This window comes from Aristolochia californica, unplaced genomic scaffold (genome assembly GCF_029961685.1).
Source record: "Aristolochia californica isolate CCGP_79_NKW_82.1479 unplaced genomic scaffold, dmAriCali1.0.hap1 SCAF_2, whole genome shotgun sequence".
Lineage (NCBI taxonomy): Eukaryota > Viridiplantae > Streptophyta > Magnoliopsida > Piperales > Aristolochiaceae > Aristolochia > Aristolochia californica.
Window position 1 is genome coordinate 28,694,429 of NW_027181881.1, and position 14,893 is coordinate 28,709,321.

The window sequence follows — 14,893 nt, forward strand, 5'->3', positions numbered from 1 at the left end:
TCTTCTTCTTCTTCTACGACTTCCGCTTCCCACCCTTGTTCTCCTCCTCCCCTTCACTGCAACCTTTACCTTCGTATCCGTCTCTCTCTCTCTCTCTCTCTCTCTCTCTCTTTTCTCTTCTCCAGGGAGTCTCACAAAACCCCTGTTCTCTCTTTCCTCTTTCTACATTTCTTCTTACTTTCAATATTTTATCTTTCTTTCTATATTTCAGGTTTCTTTCTATATTTCATTTTACATTCTATATTTCATCTTTCTTTCTATATTTCATTTTACATTCTATATTTCATCTTTCTTTCTATATTTCATCTTTCTTTCTATAGTTAATTTTGCTTTCTATATTTCACCTTTCTTTCTATAGTTAGTTTACTTTCTATATTTTATGTTACTTTCTATATTTCTTCCTTCATTTTATATTTAATTTTACTTTTTATATTTTATCCGTCATTCTATATTGTATCTTTCTTTCTATATTTCATGATAATTTCTATTTCTATTTCATATTTTCTTTTTACATTTCATCTTTCTTTTTATATTTCATTTTACTTTCTATATTTCATCTTTCTTTCCATATTTCATGTTACTTTATATATTTCATCTTTCATTCTATATTTCAGTTTACTTTCTATATCTTTCTTTCTGTATTTCATTTTACTTTCTATATTTAATCGTTGTTTCTATATTTAGTTTTACTTTCTATATTTTCATCTTTCTTTCTATATTTCATTTTATTTTCGGTATTTCATATTTCTTTCTATATTTCATTTTATTTTCGGTATTTCATCTTTCTTTCAATATTTCATTTCACTTTCTATGTTTCCTTTTTCTTTCTATATTTTTTTTACTTTCTATATTTCAACTATCTTTCTATATTTCACGTTTCTTTCAATATTTCATTTTACTTTCTATATTTAATCTTTCTTTCTATATTTACTTTACTTTTTATATTTTATCTTTCTTTCTGTATTTCATTTTACTTTCAATATTTCCTCTTTCTTTCTATATTTCCTTTTTCTTTCAATATTTTATTTTACTTTCTATATTTCATCTTTCTTTCTATATTTCATTTTACTTTATATATTTTCTCTTATTTTCAATATTTTCTTTTTCTTTCAATATTTTATTTTACTTTCTATAATTCATATTGTTTCACTATTTCATTTTAGTTTCTATATTTTTTATTTCTTTCTATATTTCATCTTTCTTTCTATATTTCATTTTACTTTCTATAATTCATCTTTCATTCTATATTTCATGTTACTTTATATATTTCATCTTTCATTCTATATTTCATTTTACTTTCTATATCTTTCTTTTTGTATTTCATTTTACTTTCGATAATTCATATTGTTTCACTATTTCATTTTAGTTTCTATATTTTTTATTTCTTTCTATATTTCATCTTTCTTTCTATATTTCATTTTAATCGTTCATTCTATATTTAGTTTTACTATCTATATTTCATCTTTCTTTATATATTTCATTTTACTTTCGATATTTCATCTTTCTTTCAATATTTTATTTCACTTTCTATATTTCATCTTTCTTTTTATTTTTCATTTTATGTTCTATTTTTCATCTTTCTTTCTATATTTCCTCTTTCAATATATATTTTATTTTACTTTTTATATATCAACTTTCTTTCTAAATTTCATGTTTCCTTAGATATTTCATTTTACTTTCTATATTTACTTTACTTTGTATATTTCATCTTTCTTTCTATATTTCATTTTACTTTCTATAATTTCTCTTATTTTCAATATTTTCTTTTTCTTTCAATATTTTATTTTACTTTCTATAATCCATATTTTTTCACTATTTCATTTTAGTTTCTATATTTTTTATTTTTTTCTATATTTCATCTTTCTTTCTATATTTCATTTTACTTTCTATAATTCATCTTTCATTCTATATTTCATGTTACTTTATATCTTTCATTCTATATTTCATTTTACTTTCTATATTTCATCTTTCCTTTTGTATTTCATTTTACTTTATTTATTTAATCATTTTTTCTATATTTCGTTTTTTTTTCTATATTTCCTTTTTCTTTCAATATTTCATGTTACATTTTACTCTCTATAATTCATCATTCTTTCTATATATCATATTTCTTTCTATATTTCATTTTACTTACTACATTTCAACTTTCTTAGTATATTTCATTTTACTTTCTACATTTCTTCTTACTTTCTATATTTCTTTTTACTTTCAATATTTTATCTTTCTTTCTATATTTCATGTTTCTTTCTATATTTCATTTTACATTCTATATTTCATCTTTCTTTCTATATTTCATTTTACATTCTATATTTCATCTTTCTTTCTATATTTCATTTTACATTCTATATTTCATCTTTCTTTCTATATTTCATCTTTCTTTCTATAGTTAATTTTACTTTCTATATTTCATCTTTCTTTCTATAGTTAGTTTTACTTTCTAAATTTTATGTTCTTTCTATATTTCTTCTTTTATTTTATATTTATTTTTACTTTTTATATTTTATCCGCCATTCTATATTGTATCTTTCTTTCTTTATTTCATTTTACTTTCTATTTTTTATCTTTCTTTCTATATTTCATGTTAATTTCTATTTCATATTTTCCTTTTACATTTCATCTTTCTTTTTATATTTCATTTTACTTTCTATATTTAATCTTTCTTTCCATATTTCATGTTACTTTATATATTTCATCTTTCATTTTATATTTCAGTTTACTTTCTATATCTTTCTTTCTGTATTTCATTTTACTTTCTATATTTAATCGTTGTTTCTATATTTCATCTTTCTTTCTATATTTCATTTTATTTTCGGTATTTCATCTTTTTTTCAATATTTCATTTCACTTTCTATATTTCATTTTTCTTTCTATATTTTTCTTTACTTTCTATATTTCAACTATCTTTCTATATTTCACGTTTCTTTCAATATTTCATTTTACTTTCTATATTTAATCTTTCTTTCTATATTTACTTTACTTTCTATATTTTATCTTTCTTTCTATATTTCATTTTACTTTCAATATTTCCTCTTTCTTTCTATATTTCCTTTTTCTTTCAATATTTTATTTTACTTTCTAAATTTCATCTTTCTTTCTCTATTTCAAGTTACTTTATATATTTCATCTTTCATTCTATATTTCATCTCTCTTTCTTTATTTCATTTTACTTTCTATATTTTATCTTTCATTATATATTTTATTTTAATTTCTATATTTAATCTTTCTTTCTATATTTCATTTTACTTTCTATATTTCATCTTTCTTTCTAAATTTCATTTTACATTCTATATTTCATTTTTTTTCAGTGTTTCATTTTTCTTTCTATGTTTCATTTTTATTCTATATTTTTTCTTTCTTTCTATATTTCATCTTTCTTTCTATATTTCTACTTTCTTTCTTTATTTCATTTTACTTTCTATATTTCTTCCTTCTTTCACTATTTCATTTTACTTTCTATATTTTATCTTTCTTTCTATATTTCATCTTTCTTTCTATATTTGATTTTACTTTCTATAATTTTATCTTTCTATATTTCAAGTTACTTTATATATTTTAGCTTTCATTTTACTTTCTATATTTTGTCTTTCTTTCTGTATTTCATTTTCCTTTCTCTATTTAATCGTTCTTTCTATATTTCATTTTACTTTCTATATTTCCTTTTTCTTTCTATATTTAATTTTACTTCCTATATTGTATCTTTCTTTCAATATTATATTTTACTCTCTATATTTCGTATTTCTTTCTATATTTCATTTTACTTTCTACATTTCAACTTTCTTTCTATATTTCATGTTACTTTATATATTTCATCTTTCATTCTCTCTTTCATTTTACTTTCTATATTTCATCTTTCTTTCTGAATTTCTTTTTACTTTCTTTATTTAATTATTTTTTCTATATTTTGTTTTACTTTCTATATTTCATCTTTCTTTCTATGTATCTTCTTACTTCCTATATTTTCTCTTTCTTTCTATATTTCCCTTTACTCTCTATATTTCATCTTTCTTTCTATATTTCATTTTACTTTCTATATTTCTTCTTAGTTTTTATATTTCATCTTTCTTTTTACTTTCAATATTTTATCTTTCTTTCTATTTTTCATTTTTCTTTCTATATTTCATCTTTCTTTCTATATTTTATTTTACTTTCTATATTACATCTTTCATTCTATATTTCATGATACTTTCTATATTTCATCTTTCTTTTTGTATTTCATTTTACTTTCTATATTTAATCGTTCTTTCTATATTTCATTTTGCTCTCCATTTTCATCTTTCTTTCTATATATCATCTTTCTTTCTACATTTCAATTTCCTTTCTATATCTCATTTTACTATCTATATTTCTTCTTACTTTCTAAATTTCATCTTTCTTTCTACATTTATTTTTACTTTCAATATTTTATCTTTCTTTCTATATTTCATGTTTCTTTCTATATTTCATTTTACTTTCTAAATTTCATCTTTCTTTCTATATTTACTTTACTTTCTATATTTCCTCTTTCTTTCTATAGTTAATTTTACTTTCTATATTTTATCTTACATTCTACATGTCATCTTTCTTTCTATATTTCAAGATACTTTATAAATTTCGTCTTTCATTCTATAATTCATTTTACTTTCTATATTTAATCGTTGTTTCTATATTTCATCTTTCTTTCTATATTTCATTTTACTTTCGATATTTCATCTTTCTTTCAATATTTCATTTCACTTTATTTATTTCATTTTCTTTTTATTTTTCATTTTAATTTCTATATTTCATCTTTCTTTCAATATTTCACCTTTCTTTCTATATTTAATCTTTCTTTCTATATTTTATTTTACTATCTATATTTCAACTTTCTTTCTATATTTCATGTGTCCTTCTATATTTCATTTCACTTTCTATATTTCATCCGTCTTTCTATATTTAATTTACTTTCTATATTTCATCTTTCTTTCTATATTTCATCTTTCTTTCTATTTTTCAATTTACTTTCTATATTTCCTATTTCTTTCTATATTTTATTTTACTTTCGATATTTCATATTTCTTTCAATATTTCATTTCACTTTCGATATTTCATATTTCTTTCAATATTTCATTTCACTTTCTATATTTCATCTTTCTTTTTATTTTTCATTTTACTTGCTATATTTCATCTTTCTTTCTCTATTTTATTTTACTTTCTATATTTCAACTTTCTTTCTATATTTCATGTTTCTTTCAATATTTCATTTTACTTTCTATATTTCATCTTTCTTTCTTTATTTACTTTACTTTATATATTTCATCTTTCTTTCTATATTTCATCTTTCTTTCTATATTTCATTTTACTTTCTATATTTCCTCTAACTTTCTATATTTTCTTTTTCTTCCAATATTTTATTTTACTTTCTATATTTCGTCTTTCTTTCTATATTTCAAGTTATTTTTATATTTCATCTTTCATTCTATATTTCATCTCTCTTTATGTATTTCATTTTACTTTCTATATTTAACCGTTCTTTCTATATTTAGTTTCACTTTCTATATTTCATCTTTCTTTCTATATTTCATTTTACTTTTGATATTTCATATTTCTTTCAATATTTTATTTCGCTTTCGATATTTCATATTTCTTTCAATATTTCATTTCACTTTCTATATTTCATCTTTCTTTTTATTTTTCATTTTACTTGCTATATTTCATCTTTCTTTCTCTATTTTATTTTACTTTCTATATTTCAACTTTCTTTCTATATTTCATGTTTCTTTCAATATTTCATTTTACTTTCTATATTTCATCTTTCTTTTTATATTTACTTCACTTTCTATATTTCATCTTTCTTTTTATATTTCATCTTTCTTTCTATATTTCATTTTACTTTCTATATTTCCTCTATCTTTCTATATTTTTTTTTCTTCCAATATTTTATTTTACTTTCTATATTTCGTCTTTCTTTCTATATTTCAAGTTATTTTTATATTTCATCTTTCATTCTATATATTAACTTTCTTTCTTTATTTCATTATACTTTCAATATTTTATCTTTTTTTCTATATTTCATCTTTCTGTCTACATTTAATTTTACTTTCTTTATTTAATTTTACTTTCTATATTTCAACTTTCTTTCTATACTTCTTGTTTCTTTTATTATTTTCTTTTACTTTCTATATTTCATCTTTCTTTCTATATTTACATTACTTTCTATATTTCAACTTTCTTTCTATATTTCAGTTTACTTTCTGTATTTCCTCTATTTTTCTATGACTGGTTTTAATTAAAAAGCAGTACAACTCCATGGGGAGTAGGATTTTCTAATTAATTTCTTATCCAATAGATTTTGGATTTCCTTATTGCACAGATCTAGTAAAGCATGTTTCATTTGGCTAGGTCTGGCTTTGGTGGGAATGGTTCTTTCATTGAACCCATCAATATATGGTAAAGACACAATATATTTATGTCTATCCCAAAATGCTGTAGGAATGTCACTACAAATTTCTTGGGTTAACAATTTCTAAAGAGAACTAATTTTCTCTTTGATATATATAGTTTCTAGCTGCTGTTCAAGGGTTAAAATTTGAATTTCTTTATGCAGGAAACTAAGATGATGTTCTTTCACATTTCTCAATTCTGAAATCTCATTTATAAAACTAATTTGAGGAGGAGATTTGAAAGAGAAATAGATAGGTTTATTATCAACCTATCCATTTATTCCATGGTTGTCAATGCCTTTAATTGTCATTATTTTCTCCAAAAAAGGAGTACCTAATATGACCTGTTGGGTCATATTTTTGACTAATAAAAAGTCAGTAATAATGCATTGATTATTAGTGCAGATGGAGGCATTATTCAGTTTATATTTAATCTTCATTTTGTCTCCATTAGCATTGGCTAAAGTTTGAGTTGTTTTCTCAAAATATTGGGTTGGAATTAACCCTTCCTGGATGCAGTTTAAGTCTGCTCCACTATCAATCAGAGCTGTCAGCTTCGGAATGACAAAGTTCTGATCAATAACTAAATTAATCACAATGTGCCATCTTTGATGGATGACTTTAGTGATTTGATTGAGAAAAGAATTGTCAGATTTCTTTTCTTGTTGTACACTAGTTTGAGCATATTGTTGTTCAAGCTTTTTATATAGAGATTTTAATTCTTTTAATTCTTGCTTGATTTTTTTAATTTCTCCTTGTAATGAGGAGATGGATATTGGTTGTTTTGAAGAGGTTTCTTCTTCATAACGACCAATAATTTCCTTCAAAGAATAAGGTTTTACTCCCTGGATGGGAGTAACAACCTTTGAAGTACTTTGAATTTGATCAAGATATTCTTTGATTAAATATCTTTTTGTTTGAGGATTTTCCTCCTGATCAATGTTCTCAAGCATGCTTTGTTGCAGGGTGGTAAGAACATTAATCTGATGCATTTGGGCCACAGATTGTAGGTGAGAACAACTGCAATCGGGGTCGTCTTCTGATGGACTGGATGAGGCATAATCAATATCATCCCCAGAATCAGAATTTAAGAAAATTTTAGCCAACTGAACTCTTAATCCTTCATCAATTTGAAGTTGGTTCAATTTCTCTTTGGTTTTGCATCTATTGGAATAGTGGCCTAATTTACCACATTTATAACAGACAATTTTCTTTTTGTCTGGAGGATTTCTTCTAGGAGGATGTCTCTGACGAGGAGGAGGTCTCCTAGGTTCCTAACGAGTCTTTTGATGAGACTGTCTTTTGGGATATCTCCTACTCTGGTGTGAGTAGGGTTCCAGTCTCTTCAATTTAGAGGCGTTTTCTTTGCCCTTCCTTTGATGGCAAGGTTGGGGTCCTGTGTCACAAGCAAATTGTTCACAGAATTCCCCAAGCTCATGCTTTCCAGTAAGATTCTGTTGTTTAAGCTGAGCCTGAAGTTTTAAATCATTACATAAGGCCAGTCCTTCTTGGATAATAGCACTCGTAAGGAGACCGTATGTATATTGTTGGTAGTTGATACGTCCAACTTCATTACCTATTCTCTTTCTTACTTTGCTTGCAAAAAGAGTTGGTAATCCATCAATGTATTTAGCTTTCCAATATTCATTATTGGCATCAGGTCTTTGCATAACTTTTGTAAGGAAAACATCTTTATACCATCTAAAATGGCTAAGAGTTCTACAACGTAAGTATTGCAAAACCTCTCTTCCCTATCGGTTTGGGAAGTCAATCGACCAATAAAATGATGAACAATACAAGAAATTAAGGTATAAACTGCATCGTCTTCGCCAAGGTATGCGGGACCAGCTTCAGTTTTGATAACCTTTTTTGCATTATAAATTTCCTGATGTTGTTAATGGGTTAGGATATTATCCCACCAACCTTTGAGGATTCCAGAGAATCCAGCAGTTAACATTTCTACTATTCCTTGATCGGAATTCTTATGCTGTCGACAGATGGTAGCATACATTAACATCCGTTGACAATGTTCCATTATCTGATATTCAGATAAGCCATCTATACTCCATTCATAGATGGTTCTTCCATCATAGGATTTTTTATCTAAATACAAATTTTCTTCATACAATAGGTCCTGAGGTGTAGGCCTATGGTAATATCTTTTGTTTTTTAGATCCCATTCCAAAGTAGATTGTTTAGTAAAATCCAATTTTTGGATACTCGGATGGTCTTGAATCATTTCCTAAAGAATTGCTTCAGTCTGATGGATATTCGTTAAACCCAAATCATGAAGATTAGGAGTTTGACCTATATCAGAATCAGAATCTGCTGAAGGAGTTAAATCTTCAGTATTATTTTGCGATAAAGACTCTTCTTGAGATTCTTCATCAGGTGATTCGTCAGCTGCCAATACATGGAGGCTTTTATGAATCACATCAGCTTGGACGTCAGGCGTCTGCTGGGCTTGTTTGATTTGTTCTTCTGAAAGATTCAATTTTCCAAGCCTCAATAATAATTCTTCGACTACCTCAGAATTGTTATCTAATTTAAAGTTCCTGACTGGAACCGGTGGTTTGATGAGTGGTTTATCATTCATCAACAATGGTAATTTTCGAGAAGATAAGTCATAAGGATTTTGACAATATTTCTCGGGAGTGTCTTTCTCCAATAAATCTTCAATACGTGTCAGCTGTTGGCCTATCGTTTGGAGATTTAAATTGGTGAAGTTGTTTTGTCGACTAATTTGGCCCATAGGAGTTTTGGCCAATTCTGGGTTGACAAAAGCAACTGCTTCTACTATTTCAGGGAATTTCCCTGACGGGCCTGAAAATTCCAGTCTAATTGGATCAGTAGGAGGATGAACTGATCTGACATGACAGCCAGTCATAAGCTGCCATTCTTTCGTTAAAGTCGAAAGAGTGGGGGCATTAGAAGAAACTAAGAGTCGTTTCTCCGCTTGCTTTCGTCTTTTTTGCATGAACCAATCAACAAAAGACATAATAACCTTATTTGTTTCCAAATAAAAATAAAAGTCGTTTGATAATTCCATGCGTTCTGCGGCCCCATAGGTGTCATAAAACCAATTTTTGAAACCTAGATTATTGGGGTGAAAGAATGCAGCTTTAATTGCTGCTCTGTCCACCACAAAAGGTGGTGGGTCCTGGAAACTCTGTTGAGGTGTAAAAATCATAATCACAGAGTAAAACCAGTCATTTCACTGGGAGTGGGAGAAGTCTTTTCATTCTCCCTTTCTCTATAGACCCCATGAGGTATCTGGGTGTCGGATAGGTGGATCCCTTTTAATGAGGAATCATCCTTTATGGATTGTTTTTCATCCAATTCCGATAGACGAGTAGATGGGCCTACATCCGAATATCGGGATGACGTGGGTGGTAAAGTGACTCGATAAGGAGTCTTGTCTTTGAAGTTAATTACCACATCACCATCTGTTGATTGGATGACATGATCAATATCCTAATTAATCAGGAGGCGTGGAGGAACAGCCTGAGGAATAGTCCAGTTGACTAGGAAACGTATTTCCTCCCAATTGATCATCCTTGGCGTGGCAACATTTGCACTCATAAGATCGATCTCGATCAAAACGGTCTTACCTTGATCTGGTAAGTGTAATACCTTAGGGACTAAGGTATTCATGATTTTGAAATGAATCCTTGCGATAACAGCAATGGTTTCAGTTCCAGGAACAAAATTGTATCCCTGTGTTAGAATCCTCAACTGGATAGATTCTAACAAATTCCTATCGGTTAATGATAGGGTAAGGTTTGGATGGACATTAAAGTAAACAGGTCCCCTACTGAGACTTGTTTCAACAATACCCATTAATGAGGGTTTCCAATCCAAACAGCGACCATCTCGGAGTATGGCCTACAGACATGTGTTCATCCCTAGTAAGGTCAAGGGTTTGAACGCAACCTGTATGCATCCAATATGCATATATTTCTTCTCAGTATCTGCAAGATACTTATTGAGATCTGTTAACTCTAATAATTTAAGAGTTGAATCTTGATTTTCAAGATTAATTGTTTGTTCCATGGTTTTAATTACCATGGTACTAGAAAGGGTGAAAGTTCCTTTCTTGTAGATAGATGTAGGTTTAATGGACGGAATTGTCCAATCATTCAATTGTTGTTGAACTTTATATTCAACCAAAGATGCTTTTTTTACTGATCCAGTATGCCTACTACTGGATGCCATCTTTTAACAAATGAAAAGAAAAACCAAATTTAAAACACAATAAAAGCAAAAGTAAACTAAATTACACTACAGCTAAGAGTGGTAAAAGATAACCAGAAGGAGGAATATCCTAGTATGAAGTAAACATATTATAAACTGATTATATGGTAATCATGAACGAAGCAAACTTTGATTCCTAATATCATAATTAATTTACTGTTCATCATCTTCTTGATCAGATACACGTCTGTCAACGATTTAAGAGTATAGCGGCCCTTCAACGCCTACGCCTATCCACGGCAACACGGGCATACCTCAACGCGACTTGGGTGACGTCCCATATCGTAACAAGAATGAATAGTAAAGTATTATAACATTATGAAGTAAGTTAACTCCCCTGATGATTAAGATATAAAAAATTTATAATAGATTACTCCATACCTGGATATTCAAGGTTTAGCCTTCCATGGCTCTGATACCAAATACAGCGGGAAGAAGGGAAATTGACAGAAGGCAAATAAACTATGAACAGGCAGAGAATAACTTTAACTCACTAAATACTTTATTCACAATATCATAGAAGTACTTACAATAAACTTCAAAACTTCAAAGCACACAAATAGGCAACCTTGATGACAAAGGGGAAGATGTTTTTCAAGTGATGCCTTACCTAATGAAACTAACTCCTTATATAGAAGGAGCGAACTAATGTGGATTTGAAAATATTTGAAATCCACAACTAGTACAAAAAGTAACCTCTATGATTGAGGTGGTTGTGAGTCATTATCTCTATAATTGAGATTCTTGGATGAGTCATCCTTTTGATCATTGTTATCATCCTTATCATCTTGATATGATTGAGATTAGGACAAGACCTTTGATGGGTTTGGTCCCATAGCATCTTTTGTTGACGAAGAGCTTTTACTCTTATCCTATGCAGGCGGCAGCTGGCGGCATCCCATGCGTGTGACTTTATGGAAAATGGCCGACCAAAGATACTGTATGAGCCTGGCGTGATGTGACAAATAAGCCAACTATGGGCCAAAGGATAAGATTTCCTCTGCTGATTTTGGACGTACTTGGCCGACGAATCTGGAACAGATTTATCTGTCATAGTCATATCCTGCAAAATTATTTCTTTTTAGATGTTGCTTTGAATGCTTGCAACATAAGATTAATATATTCTTCCGGATCCTCATCTGGTGGCTGACTATCCGGTAGAAATTCATTAGCATTATCATCATGTTCGGTACTGGTAAAGTCATCAATATCTTCATCTTCTGCAGCTGACGGTTCCGAAATGGACATGTTATCATCGACAGGGTGAGAAGAAGATGTGCCTTCATTGCACTTAGGAGCCATAGAATCCTTCATTGATTCTAATAATTTTTTCACAATATCTTTTTCCGATATATTCGGAATCAAACTCTTCAATTGAGTTTTGAAACTTGCAAATAAATTATCGGAGTCATAATGGACTTCCGGGACGCGATGCAATCCAAGATTGTTTTCATTTTGTATGATGGCAGACTTAATTTCTGCAACTTTGGTATCAATATTGGGGAAATTTTTGCACCAACGAACATGAAATGTTCTTAATAACACTGGGAGGCTTTTATCATTAAAGCCTGTAGTACAATCCCATCTCCAAATCCATGGTAGAGAAAATACCATAAAGAAGATAAGACTGTCCCAATTCTTTGGGAGTTTTTCATAACCCAGATCTTTCAGCTCAGGACTAGATTGAGTCCATTAGATAAAACAAGCCTTAATGGGCTCAGGTAATATTGAAATGGGTGGCCCAAAGTTGTTCCACCATGCAAATACCCAACTGGGTAGAGGTAATGACCTCTAAAAGACATTCTTTTCCCATTGGAAAAACCAGGAATGCCTATGGGAGTGATTTTGGTAATAAAAGGTATTATACCAAGAATCCATATAATCCCAATAATTAAATTCCTTATCATTAGGAAGATTAGCTGCTTTAGCTAAATCAAATTTTCCCCAAGTTGAGGGATGCATGAATCTTTGTATTGTACATTTACTGTACGCTCTTGGGCTATCCCATTTAGCCACATTAGTCAGTGTATGATGCACTGATATAGAATTCAGATGAACCAAAATAAATTCAAAGGAATACCATCGTTTTCCTGCACGGATGGGACAGTAGGCTCCTCCAAGCCATTTCTGTAACATCTCCCAGGAATCCAATGTACCCTCAAGGTCCTCTTTATTGAGGAACAAAATTGTCTCCGTATCTAGAAGAGTAATATACTCTGGTTCTACTTCAAGTGTCTCTTTATACGACACTGGGGCTTTGCCTTTCTTGTCTGAGGAATTTCCTCTTTTCGGATTCTTTCGGCCTCGACCTCTGGATTGTTGATTACCACGTCCTCTCATTGGGAGTGGATTGCCCCTTGCGGGGTTATACATGATTTTGACGCTGGAGAAATTCACGGGTTAGAAAATCGGGTAAGGAGTTCAATTCTCCTTTGATAAAACAAGCCTTAATGGGCTCAGGTAAATTGAGTCCATTTGATAAAACAAGCCTTAATGGGCTCAGGTAATATTGAAATGGGTGGCCCAAAGTTGTTCCACCATGCAAATACCCAACTGGGTAGAGGTAATGACCTCTAAAAGACATTCTTTTCCCATTGGAAAAACCAGGAATGCCTATGGGAGGGATTTTGGTAATAAAAGGTATTATACCAAGAATCCATATAATCCCAATAATTAAATTCCTTATCATTAGGAAGATTAGCTGCTTTAGCTAAATCAAATTTTCCCCAAGTTGAGGGATGCATGAATCTTTGTATTGTACATTTACTGTACGCTCTTGGGCTATCCCATTTAGCCACATTATTCAGTGTATAATACACTGATATAGAATTCAGATGAACCAAAATGGATTCAAATGAATACCATCGTTTTCCTGCACGGATGGGACAGTAGGCTTCTCCAAGCCATTTCTGTAACATCTCCCAGGAATCCAATGTACCCTCAAGGTCCTCTTTATTGAGGAACAAAATTGTCTCTGTATCTGGAAGAGTAATATACTCTGGTTCTACTTCAAGTGTCTCTTTATACGACACTGGGGCTTTGCCCTTCTTGTCTGAGGAATTTCCTCTTTCCGGATTCTTTCGGCCTCGGCCTCTGGCAGCTTATGTCCGGCCGTCATGTCAGATCAGTTCATCCTCCTACTGATCCAATTAGACTGGAATTTCCAGGCCCGTCAGGGAAATTCCCTGAAATAGTAGAAGCAGTTGCTTTTGTCAACCCAGAATTGGCCAAAACTCCTATGGGCCAAATTAGTCGACAAAACAACTTCACCAATTTAAATCTCCAAACGATAGGCCAACAGTTGACACGTATTGAAGATTTATTGGAGAAAGACACTCCCGAGAAATATTGTCAAAATCCTTATGACTTATCTTCTCGAAAATTACCATTGTTGATGAATGATAAACCACTCATCAAACCACCGGTTCCAGTCAGGAACTTTAAATTACTGTTCATCATTTTCTTGATCAAATACACGTCTGTCAACGATTTAAGAGTATAGCGGCCCTTCAACGCCTACGCCTATCCACGGCAACAGCAACACGGGCATACCTCAACGCGACTTGGGTGACACCCCATATCATAACAAGAACGAATATGAATAGTAAAGTATTATAACATTATGAAGTAAGTTAACTCCCCTGATGATTAAGATATAAAAAATTTATAATAGATTACTGCATACCTGGATATTCAAGGTTTAGCCTTCCATGGCTCTGATAGCAATTACAGTATTCAGATAAGCCATCTATACTCCATTCATAGATGGTTCTTCCATCATAGGATTTTTTATCTAAATACAAAATTTTCTTCATAAAATAGGTCCTGAGGTGTAGGCCTATGGTAATATCTTTTGTTTTTTAGATCCCATTCCCGAGTAGATTGTTTAGTAAAATCCAATTTTTGGATACTCGGATGGTCTTGAATCATTTCCTAAAGAATTGCTTCAGTCTGATGGATATTCGTTAAACCCAAATCATGAAGATTAGGAGTTTGACCTATATCAGAATCAGAATCTGCTGAAGGAGTTAAATCTTCAGTATTATTTTGCGATAAAGACTCTTCTTGAGATTCTTCATCAGGTGATTCGTCAGCTGCCAATACATGGAGGCTTTTATGAATCACATCAGCTTGGACGTCAGGCGTCTGCTGGGCTTGTTTGATTTGTTCTTCTGAAAGATTCAATTTTTAAAGCCTCAATAACAATTCTTCGACTACCTCAGAATTGTTATCTAATTTAA

The 14,893-nt window shown here is 30.0% G+C and overlaps 1 protein-coding gene across 1 annotated transcript; it reads right to left on the minus strand.

Annotated features, from left to right (window-relative positions):
• Nucleotides 1-6,935: 6,935 nt before the first annotated feature.
• LOC137954953 (uncharacterized) lies at nucleotides 6,936-8,637 on the minus strand. Its single transcript, XM_068801846.1, has 5 exons — nucleotides 8,322-8,637; nucleotides 8,097-8,222; nucleotides 7,678-8,031; nucleotides 7,210-7,518; nucleotides 6,936-6,970 (listed from the first exon to the last, which is right to left on the minus strand). Exons 1-5 carry the CDS (start codon nucleotides 8,635-8,637, stop codon nucleotides 6,936-6,938), a joined length of 1,140 nt encoding a protein of 379 aa, XP_068657947.1.
• Between the last annotated feature and the right edge of the window lie 6,256 nt (nucleotides 8,638-14,893).

Excerpts from the sequence above, each read along its gene's own strand:
- LOC137954953 (XM_068801846.1), bottom strand. The coding sequence starts at position 8,637 with ATGATTCAAGACCATCCGAGTATCCAAAAATTGGATTTTACTAAACAA. Across the intron at positions 8,223-8,321 it reads ATTCTCTGGAATCCTCAAAG|ACGATGCAGTTTATACCTTA; the intron begins GTTGGTGGGATA and ends ACCTTGGCGAAG. Across the intron at positions 8,032-8,096 it reads ACTCTTAGCCATTTTAGATG|CTAAATACATTGATGGATTA; the intron begins GTATAAAGATGT and ends AATATTGGAAAG.